General features: G+C 39.0%; 1 protein-coding gene across 4 annotated transcripts in view; it reads right to left on the reverse strand.

The window, feature by feature from the left end:
• Positions 1 to 802: 802 nt before the first annotated feature.
• Positions 803 to 12,235, reverse strand: part of LOC110984883 (cadherin EGF LAG seven-pass G-type receptor 2-like) — a 111,482-nt gene continuing 100,049 nt past the window's right edge. For 3 of the 4 annotated variants that reach the window (XM_087135854.1, XM_087135853.1, XM_087135850.1), the window contains 5 exons: positions 10,906 to 11,052; positions 9,935 to 9,982; positions 9,232 to 9,432; positions 8,082 to 8,325; positions 803 to 6,691 (listed from right to left, as the gene is read on the reverse strand). In XM_087135854.1, coding sequence (XP_086991980.1) covers positions 6,664 to 6,691; positions 8,082 to 8,325; positions 9,232 to 9,432; positions 9,935 to 9,982; positions 10,906 to 11,052 — 668 coding nt within the window. In that variant the 3' untranslated portion in view covers positions 803 to 6,663. The other variant, XM_087135851.1, reaches the window with a different exon arrangement.

Raw genomic sequence — 12,235 nt, forward strand, 5'->3', positions numbered from 1 at the left:
CTCCAGTTCCGAGAACAAAAGAAAATTACGCAACACCGCACAATCTGGGCTCTCTTTAAAAGGCAGCAGGCCTGGCTGAAATACACGGGTGTCAACAGACGTTGCCTGTCAGAGTAGCCATCAGACAGTCATTCGTGGGGGTGTAAACATCCAGTAAATGAAGTAATGAATTTGAAGAATTTTGAAAACGGAAAATCTTGAAAACGCCGGTTTTTGTGCATGACCATTTTAATTGATGCCTGCCGAAAGTGGTTAATATTCGGAGCCACACAAATCTTATTTTTTGCAAAACAGCAAAGTATTGTCTATGCCAAACGTTTCTTTTGGCTCTTGAATTTTCCATACAGTTTTATAACTGAAAATCTGCTTTAAATAAAAGAAATTCATTTAAGGACTGATGTTAATGACTGGAGAGTAAAGAAAACATCACATTGGAAGTACAATCAAATTAATGTTAAAGATTTAAGAGACATCGTCTTGAAAATACATGTCCACCATGAATAACAATGAACTAAAATAAGGTCACACAAGTGAAGGTACCCCTTTCTCACTGTCATTTTATAATTGGCATTGTGTCAAGTTCATTTCAAGTCCTTTCACAAGTCCAGCCTTTTGTAATGTGAACAGTGAGAAAGGAATACTTCTGTTTTCTTAAGACTCTGACTTGTGAACTTATGATGGACTTTTTAAAGATGCAGACATCCAATATTTTCCTGTCTTGTTTCTCCAGTTGAATGCTCACTTTCAGATGTCCAAAGATGGCAGAACTCATTGCAAAAAAATTCCAAACATTAAAACAGTGTGAGATGACAAATCAATTTTTATTTCACAAATCTGGTTCCCTCCAAGTTGAATGGACATTCATTGACAATCTTGAAGATTTGGAGGGTTGGGAGTGTTAAGAACAGTACATAATGGTATGTTACACTTATTGAGCACCACCGCAAATACACAATAAAGCCTACAGATCAGCTACCAGTTGTTAACTCACAAGAATCCAATATGAAAACATGAAGCAGGGAATGTTAACTACGGTGGGATGAAAATACCGGCTAGAGACCAATTTCATAGCTCTTGCTTAATGAAAACATTACTTTCCATGCGTATAGCCAGAATAGTTGGCACACTTCTGCATGCGATCACACATGAAATTTATATGATTGCCAGTATAGACACGTAAAAACATGTACTACAGTGGGACATCACTATAACGAACACGACGGGGTCCACACAAAATGTTTGGTGTAGCTATCATTCCGTGCAGCCATTTTTCAGTCATGGACACAGGCACCCGATCTGACTTCTGGCGCATATTGAAGCGTGTGCAAGCCTGCCCCACAAAATGTTTTGGTACGAGGATTTGGGTCCAAAATCTACACACAAAATAGGTAAAAAATATAAGGAAAAAAAACCTTGTATTTTTTAATTATGTTTATCTCAAGTTTTCCTTGAGTTGTTGCTTAAAGCTACAAGTGACATGTAGCTACAGTTACACTGGTTCCTGTTGGTAAAATGGCATTTTAACAAATGGGCCGCGCCAGGTAAAGCAGTGCTAGCAAGAGGCACAATTATGTTTGAAGTCAGCATATTTGGAAACGATCAAAACGTAAGATATTTATCAAAAAATTTCTTTGAGTCAAGTAACAAATGCAATTTCTTGCTTTGGTGGTTTTTAAAGCTTAAATCTGCTGGCTTTGTAGCGATTATCATGCAAGTCTTCCGCCCTGTCCGGAGTCACCAGTATTGCATGGCATACATGCATGCAGTGCTGGGCAGCTGGTCTACATGGCTGCCTGTAGCTGTGAGCATGACACACACCCACACACACATTACGTGCAATGCACACTACCCACTAACGATCCAGACCGGGCCATGTATTCGTCGTTCAGTCCTGAGTGCGATTTTCCCAATGTTGTCACTTATCATCAGTTCTAAATGTTTCTCATATTTAAAACATTATGTTCAATTAACAGGCACAGAAAATTAGGGAGCCAAGGGGTACGCTTGGTGTTTCGGAATGTTTGGTTTAGTGGTGTTCTTTATAGTGATGTTCCACTGTTAATACAATTCACCTTTCTGCTGTCCCATCTTGGAGAATCATGTTTGCAAAGAACTCACTTAATGTTCCTAGTAGCCAACTCTGACTACTTGTGACTCCCTCTAAACAAGCTTTCCAACACAAGTCACCTTATTTTAAGAATGTCCTAGCTGTTTCTTCCTGACCTGGTGACAAAAACGTGTCTCTTCTGCAAACTGTATGAAATTGGTACCCAGATGATAACTGTTGGCTCGCAACTGGTCAATACTTGAGGCTGTGTGCACAAACTCTTGACCGCGATTGGCTGCCAGTCAAACTACCTCCAAGTTCTCTCCCATGATTCCCTGATAATCCCCAGAACACACTTGCTACTGACACAAGTTTACACTACATTTTCTACAGTGACAGTTTCTCAGCACTTGTTTTGCACTACAAGCTGTGTTCTATAGATACAATATATATCTCTCTCTATGCGACAAGACACCAAATTTGGACATATGCATGATCTCAATATATAAATCCATTAATTTTTTTTGTACAAATTTCAAGATTTTTTTTTCAGTTCACCCCATCACGCTGTATCTGGAAGTAAGAGACACAACTGTTTTATTTCTTCAACATTCTACAAACACATAAATTTTTAGGCAATTTCTTTGTACTTTGATAAAGATACAATGCATATGACATGATTTCCATACACAACATAGTACTACCGACATCCAGGTTGCAAATACATGCAAAGTGGTACATGGTACCTGAAGAACTGTATATACAAATGGCCACTGTGGGCCAGCTTTTAAATATTTAAAAAGTACAAAGCAATCACAAAAAGTTTAGTACCGTGGTAATCATAAGAGAGTAAATAGCAATTAGTTAAGGCTTGGTGGATAACAAAGGTGGATTTGACGGAAGATTGATAAGATGAATGGAGGGAGACTTCACAACTTCAACAGGACAGTCTAAGGACAGTACAAGTAATTGGCACCAACTACCAATGAAATGGACTGATTTGGCATTTTGTCTTTGCCCTACATTGTTTACTCTGTGCTGTTTGAGGGTTTTTGAAAATGCCCTTGAACAATGAACTGGAACACAGCCACATCAATTGAAGGGCTGTGTACTGATAATTATTACTTAAAAGGATGTGACTTTTTTCAAACCTGTGTAACACGGCTGCTGTCAGTTCAGACTAATGTGTGCACATGATCACTGTTCATCAGGCTGGCCCCTCATAATGGCAGATACATGGTGCAGGCTATTGCACAAAAATAGCTGGCTTAAACCATTACTGGGGGCCGTCTTGATAAATAGTGATCAGGGGGTCTAGGTTTATCAACAGGTCATGCCTTTAAAGTAAATAGGATGCACCAACAACGTTACAACTGACACTCGGTGCACAGCCATTGACATTGTGGGACACCAACTGATTTCAAATCAAAACGTCACATTCAAGTAGGAAGTACCAGCACTTTGTGAGCACTTCTTTTCTTCATAACATATTGCATAGTTAATTCATCTATTCTTCGGGGGGGGGGGAGTCTAGCAAGTGACAAAGCCAACAGTAGTCTTACTACTGTCTCTAGTAATTCAGAAAGCAATTACTGCAAGACCTAGAGGTAGAGTAAGGGCAAACTCACAAACATGGTGGAAGTTGATTGGTGGGAACACAATCACAGAAGAATGGCAGGGGCTGTTATTGCTCATTCAACAGTCAAATTTACAACAAAATGGACCTTTAAACTTGCACTGATAAGGAATTGTTATTTGCAATTCCAGGAAAAGAGTAATAAAGCATTTTAAAGGGATTCTGAATTTTTTAAAAAAAAGGCATGGCACCACAATGAAGACAAAGAAAGGACTCAATAAACTTGCCTTCAATTTGCAACTTTCTGGGCTGATAGAAATTGTCATGCCATGGAATTTGGAACTGTACATCAGGCTGGGTGTGCAGATGACATCACTCACTCCCATCAGCAATGTTTTGGACAGCTACATGTATGCATGCAACAAAATACACATATACATGTAGTGTGCTTCTAAGCACATGTATGCTGCTTGAATGATGATAATGAATGTGCCTGCTGTCCAAATTTGCATGTCCAATTACACTCACACGACACATCAATTATGCTGGAAGCACTGTACAAGTACCAGCTATTCATTTTCACATTTTTCTGTTTTTCATTAACAAATTTCCACAGGCAAATTCCAGCCTGATTTAACATAACATCTTATACAGCAATCCTCTCAAATACATACATAAATATACGCATTCGCATGGATAACTTTCCAGTCTCTCATTTCTACACTAACGTGATATGATAAAATCTTCTTTCATGAAAGCGCATTTATTTCTCTGAAGATCTATCTAGACAATGGCATCTTTACAGCGCCTTCTACTCCTTGTTTCCTAACTCCTTGTCACTGGCATTACTGCAGTGTCTGTACTTGGATAAACAAAAATACTGAATCAACGGCATACACGAGCATTATAACACACTTCTTCTTCCAAAGTCTATCACAGTCAAACAAGATTCCTTGTAACATTTTCAGGTGTTAGCAACAATCATCCAAATGTTACTTTCATGAAGTCTCATTTTAAGAAACAATTAAAAATCGTTAGAAACTCATTAAAAACAAATCACCAAGCCTTATAAATACAAACAGTTTTTCTCCTAATTTCAGAAGCTGAAGCGCACGCATTACTGGAATCATTTACACAATATATACAGAGACTAAATCATAACGTGCTAAACAGTCAAAACACTATACAGTACTGCGGTAATGTAAAAAAAGGAAAAATGTGGGGAGTATGAAAATCAGAATGGAAAAATGATGAATCCTGGCCACCTTCACCTAACACTTGGGACCATCCTACGTCATCCAAAAATAACAATGTAAAAGTGATAAGTTTATAATAATGTGTTGCTGACATATAGCATTGTACACGTACATGTGCATGTATGTCCGAGAGTGGATTACTGCTTTTCATTTGGCCATGACACCAATTCAACGCAGCTGCTTGAGACCAGCACAATCTAATCTCTGCCCTACAAGGTATTCACTACTCATGAATGAAAGGGTACATGTAATTGAAGTAAAGTGTCTTGCCTAAGATCACAAGCACCATGATCCCTGTCAGTGGTTGAACTCACACCAACACATGTGAGTCAGCTACAGTAACCACACAACTACCGTGCTCTGCTGGTAGTCTGGGAATAGAACTGATGATCTTCTTGTTCACTCTACTTGGGGAAAGACAGCATATGGTTTGTGATGCAAATGGAGGTATTCTGGAGAATTGAAGAGGTCTCTAAGCAGGACACCTCTTAAGCTGTAAATGATGAAAGGATGTAACAGTTATCCTATATCAAGTCTCACCATCAAATCATCCTAATCTCGGACTTTTTCTTTAGGAGTACGTTCATCCAGAATATGTTCATTCTAAGAAACTACGAATTTTCTGGTCTTCTTGGAATGTTCTTGTACCTTGATGGCTGTACATGTATTTTTTTTGGTGATATAACCCTTAACTGTTGTTAACCTAATGTGCCAAAAGCATCCGACAGGCTCCAACCTCTAATGCTGTTTACAGGCTAAGGGGCGGTTTTATGGCACTTCCGAGAACACAAAGTTCTGCTAGTTGCCCTGTCTATTCCAGGTACACAATAGCCACAATAAAGGCCCTGCTAACTTCAGAGGCAGATTTTGCTTTCAGCAATGAAGACAAAATAGATTTCTCCAAGACTCCAATGTATTAACAGGTCTGCACAGTAAACAATGCGAACGGTTAGTCTCAGCAGCGCAGTGACATTAAGTGTTCTGAAATCACACATCACAATTTGTAATCCAATATAAAGTTGCTGGAATGCAACTTGTAGAGTTTACGAATTATGAAATTAGAATAACCAGCATTTATTTATCCATTTTATGGCTATGAAAAACTGGGCCCTGAGAATGTCCCATGTCAAGTAACCTTCTAGTCTGTAAATCAACAGGACACTTCTTTCAATATTATTCTTTTCATTTAAAAACAATGATTAAAAGACAATTTAATCCAGTTGGCTAGTTTAAAAAATAAATACACTTAAAATGCCCCCAAATCTACAGCTCAAAAGTGACAGTGGTTTGAAAATAAATTTAAAAATTTAAAACCAAACTGCCATTCTGTACGAAAGCCTACACTACAGATGAAACAGGAAGTCATTGTGAATTCTCACACGTGATACATGGATATGTATGAGCAGGACCCAGCAGGGAACAATGTCCAAAACTTAAGACTAAACCGCTTGGCCATAAAAGTATCCCATAAGATTTCAAAAGACCACAGACCAGCGTATCAATCACACAAAAGTCAATGCATGACCCATACTCCACATAAGAAACTTTGAAGCTTCTAAGGTAAGGAACACACACTTAAAAAAGCAAAAATGTACAGAAGAAAAGAAATTGTACAGAAATGTACATGTTTAGATAATTTTGTAGTATCTACAAAAATTTGATACTGTATATCATTCAAATGCAGCTGTACAGTTTTTTGGAAAGAGACACAACACCACAATATTTTGACACAACATGCACACCATACTCCTTCACAAAGCAATGGCGTTGACATCAACTGCACGTCATACCGATGTTTCATTGCTGCTCCCACTGTGTAAACAAGGCAACAAAAACAAAAGCAGGGAGGGGGAAATAGAAACAAAAAATAAAACACATTAAATAAATGGCCAAACTTAGTGGTGAAAATGAAGATGACAATGAAGAACTTCAGCTGAATTCTGAATGTAGATCAGGACTGAAATACTGAACGTTCTGCAATCAACAAAATATAGCATTGTTCTGAAATTAATGAAACAAAAAGTTTTCCTGTTTACAGCTTTGACAAAGCTGGATGCAGGAAATAAAATTTCTACGGGCATTAAGACTTAGGATTGGAAGGTTTGTTCATGTAGCTGAAATTGATTCAAAGCAGATGAGAAAAAAAGAAAAAATGCAGAAAAATATGAACTGATATAAAACAGCTGCTATCATCAATTCATCCTCATGATGAAAAACTAAAAGCCATATAGAAAAATACTGGATACACTGGAGAAAATGCTTTTTGGAAAAGATGAAAAATTCATGAATGACAGCACCATCTTCACAATTCACAACTAACACTAGTCTTTAACCACTAACATTTATTTAGGTCGTCAATCAGTTTGACTTTGAAGAAATTATTCATTCACAAAAACATGCTTATTTAATTTTTGTTGTCAAAATGTTGTGCACAACATCCAATAAGGCAATGTTTATTGACATGCAGCAAGAGCCCTCACTTTTCATGCTGTCCCAAATTACATTTCTGATATCTCAAGAAAACAGCCACACCTTCCTACAAAAAAACCCATTTCTTTCAAGTGGCGTAATGTTCGAAGCAGTCCAGTTTGCTCAGAAGATGATCCTACAACAGGTAAAAACAGCAGGGTAATCAAGAATGTCAGAAAGAGAAGAGATTTCAGAAAAGTTCAAATGTTTTCAATAACTAATTAGAATTTTTGGTTTGCCACATTACCTTGAAATTAGTTATCAGCAGTTATTGTTTCCAAAATATTTCAGTGGTGTATTGTAATGCAATACTGGGGAGGTTAAGGGATTCAAAGCAAGGGGTACAGGCCTTTTAGACAAGACGAATCTTGGGGCTGACACAAGGTTGAAAACTGGTGATGTTTCAAACCTGAAAATTTTCATACCCGCACCAACCCGGCGTCAACCCCGACACTAATTTCAACCCCGGTTGAACTCGATCCTGCTCTGGGCCAGGGTTGTCAATTTTGAACCTGGGTTGAAAATTTTTTGCACTCATTGACTGGTTGAACTCACCTTGATAAGTTCGGTTTGCACACAAGAAGTGTGAAACAACATCAGGTTGAAAATCTAATTTTTAATCCAGAGCGGTCTTGGGTATACCCAGGGTTGAGTTCAACCCAGGTTGAGGAGAGGAAGCAGTGTAAAATAGCCTTATGACAGGCAAAGAAAAAGATCCTAGGAAGGGACTTACTCTGATTCAGAGTCGTGACTCCTCTGCTCTGGGGGGAATGTCACCCCCTGTCCTGAGCCATACTTGTCTGGGGTGGTGGTGACTGACATAGGGATCTTGGTCAGGCTAGCATTGGAGCCCGACCCTGACCCTGAGCCCTGGGAGGAGCCTTTATGGGAGCTGCCGGGGGTCTTCATGATGCCCTTCAGAGGGAGGATGTCCGGCCGGGCAGACACATGGGAAACAATCAGGTTTCTGTTGCTGCCTGTTGTGCAAAAACAAAACACAAGGAACAGAATTCATTACACGTATGCTCTCTACTTACGAAAAAAGAATCGTAAATTTACAATACATGTCAGCTTGTTATTATTCCAATGTTATTCCACTGACACTAATCTGCTCTGACTAGAAGCACCCTCTAACTGGCAAAGAAAAACATGCCAGTGGGAATATTGAACCAAAACGGATTACGAAATGGTTTTGGTCAAACTGTCACTCTCAATTGGAATTCTGACTCCAATAACGCTGGTAATAGGCTGTGGATTTACTGCTTCTGAAACTTCACTAGAGCCACTTGCTATAGTGTAAGAATGCACTGCTGCAGGTGAATGCTTGAATAAGTGAGTCTGACTGGTCATGTTTAAGCATGGATAGAGGGCCCTTCTAAAACCTCGGCTTCCTCTCTGCCTTTAGCTCTGAACCTAGATCCACTTTAAAGTGCACTGCAGCTAGTTTCTGGTAAGAGCTTTTGTTCCACAAGGGTACATATTTGTAGACCTTTTGCGACAAGCAGAAAGATGGCTGCTATGCACAACCTCTATATTGTCACTGTTGTAATGTTCAAACCAAATGACTCATGTCTTTGATATTCCTGCTGCAATATCTCAACTAACACTGAGCTGGAATCGGCAAATGTAGGATCTCAAAATCAGGTGAAGAGAAAATGGTGACTTAGCTGAGTTTGAACATGACCCCTGTGAGGACAGTACATCGGAATGCTGTAATGTAAGGTTGGTTGACATCTCACACTGTACAGTGAGCAGGACTGGACTTTATTGCCTACTTTATTTGCCGACTTTTGCCTACTTTGCCTCCTTTGGCCAAAACTCAACTCCAACTGTCACACTATCCACTTCCCTTCCTCACCACCAACCCAAACCATCATCCTTACCATCAATGCTGCCTGTCACACTCCCCGTCACGCTTCCTGTCACACTGTTATCTCTGTCGTTATCAAGGGGGAACTTGGGATCTAGGATCTTCAGTTCTGCTCGTAGGTTACACTCTGGCTTGCTGTCCAGCTCCCCAGTGTAGGGCTCCCCTGGCCACTTGCATTTGTTGTCTACACTGTCTGTTGTCAGGACTGTCATTTCTGTTGAATGAATTCAAACAGCAATCTGTTCTAAGTCTATTTCTTTTTACAAATACAATCCTCATTTTCCTCTCTCAGTTCCAAATGTCAAGGCATGTTGTATTAACCAACATAAGTAACATGTCTCAATACACATATCTGGCATGCAACTTGGATTTTGACAAACACAAGGAAATTACTGTCTGTTACAAGACTTTGGACAGTGTTTTTCAATTTTCAGTGGCATGAGTGTGAAGTCAAAAACAAGGAAATCAGCTGAGCTGAGGAAAAGTTGCATTGCCCGTCTACATTTTGTGGTCTTTGTATGAGCATTGTGTTGTGCACCGTTTGGACAGTTCCTACACCCTGCTCAGAAGATGAAAAAATGGTCAGAGTCAGCCATTTTGACTATTCTGAGAGACAACACAGTAGTGTTGAAAATTAAAAGCAACACTAAAAACACACTCTGACACGGGCACACAAATGTACATGAGATTTTCACTCTTTAAATATTCTATCCTACCTTTAGGAGTGCTGTGCAGTGGCCCAAACCCATGTGATGTTATGTTATCTGCATATGAAATAAACACACATTAAGTATGAACTATCACAACAACTTCACTGTCACCTACGGAATTGAACAACAGACTGTTGGTTTATTGAGGCCAAAAAGAAAAGTTTCTGATCGGGAGCTGGCTCCAAAAGTGGTGCAGCGAAGCAGCTTTTTTTTATCCTCGCTGTTTTTCTTCAGGAAATAATGTGTGTGTAATGCACAATGTCCATCGTGACTGAATGCGCATGTAACGCCAGCTACTATCAACACTAAAATGGACTGGCCCCTGCACTTTTTACTGTTTAAAAGCATGTTCAGCTTGTACATGTACACAGGACATAAGACCACCTCTTTTGTCTGATTCCCAGATGTAAATGTATAATACAGAAATGACGTCATCTGAAAAAGCGTGCCCAGCAAAATGTATGGAGAAATAGACAGACTCCTTTACATATTATTTAACCGTACCCCATCACAAACATGTTAAACTTACACAGTAACCGGATTCCAGTTGATTAACCAAGTTTTGCAGCTTTTTGACATCGTTTATACCAAATACAAACTTTTATTTTGCAGATGCACAGGTCTACAGTGACATGCGTGCTGACCAGAAACCAGAGACTTTTTTTGGCCTAACCTCAATATTTTGAGGTAGACCAAATGTAAACTGAAAGCCACCTGTACACCATACACCATGATAATGCATATGCCTAGTCTCCTTTGCAAAGAATTCTGCCACAAAAAACAACAGGTACAACCATGCATGCATTTTAAGGGAAGCTGTCCCTTTAAAAAGAAAATATCCAATAATAGGAAGATTTTGCCCAATGATGTCTACTTAGTCTCAGTTGTCGCATCGAGTGAGTGGAGAAAGGAGGCTGGGAGTAGGCTAACACCATCCCCACTGATCACCGCAGTGTTTCTGAATAATGCCAACGCACCTGGCAGGTTCACTTTGGTAGGAGCAGACTTCCACAGGTCCACACCCTCCTCCTCTTCTTCATCTGAGGAATGTGACGACGCCAAGGACATGCTGTCACGATTACGCTGGATGGACGCGTCACTGTCGGAATCAGAATCTTGATCATCTGTGAGGGACAAGTCACAGAAATGTCAGATTTAAAGCACCTACTTCTGGTTGACCAGTCTTTATGAGGCTAAACAGAATTTTGGGGGTCTAATCATTTTCATGTACACACAAGTCATGACTATTTTTACCACAATAGGATATGCATGTTGCTAACTTTGAAAATGTCATATTTCCTTGAATTTCAGAACTTCAATAACGTCCATACAGCAAACTACACTATTCTGACCCCATTAATACACTGAGAAATTAAGTTACAAACTAAGTTTAGACTTACTAACTCTTAAATATGAACTGTAAATGATAAATAATAGTAGGCACTGCCTAAGTGTTCACCACATAACATCATTCACTTCATAAAACACCATTTATATAAGATGCATGTGGAAGGTTTAAACAATCAATTTACAAATATAGCACACACAAAGAATGAAATTATATCAGTGTGGGAAATCATAAAGTGAGACACAAAACCCACCACCCAACTTACAGAAGAAATAAAAACTTCAACCCAAAATATAGTGAACAGTGCTGTATTGCCAGTTTGACATTCATAATTATGCATGCAACATTCATTAAAGATGATAATGAATGAGGTACTACAGCGTTTCACTTCATGGACGAGACAGATGCAATTTACAGATGTTGTATGACAACTGAATAATAAAGGATACTGTGCAGTTTCAATAAGTTTACCATTCAATGAAATCTGATTTCCCCCTTTCACTTCCCAAAACTAAGAAAAACATGAGTGTCTGCACCCAACCTCCAAAGTTTGGGCAAGATTTCTTGTTTATGAAGACATTCTCAACAGACTACTGCTCATTCACTTGAGGTTTCACCTCAATGAGCCAGTTTGGTATATCATAAAGCATCCAATGAATGGATGTCTGGGTCTGACAACAAATCTTCACACAACACTGTTTTTTTTTTCAATCTGACTCAAGATGTAGTTTTCAGGTTTGGCATGAGGTCTTGAAGTGACACAGAGCCTTAAGATGTGAGGTTAGTTGCATGATTTAACATGAAATCATGATCCCAATTCTTTAGGCAAAACTTCAAATCTAATATCAAACTAAACCAACACAAAAGCGCAAACATAAATACAAAAGCCTGTGTGTGGTCATCACCTTCCCATACTTTCTAGGTTCAAAGCTTCGCAGTAAACATATATTAACAATATC

The sequence above is a fragment of the Acanthaster planci genome, linkage group LG04 (assembly GCF_054643075.1).
Source record: "Acanthaster planci isolate LZ-2023a linkage group LG04, COTS_SCS, whole genome shotgun sequence".
NCBI lineage: Eukaryota > Metazoa > Echinodermata > Asteroidea > Valvatida > Acanthasteridae > Acanthaster > Acanthaster planci.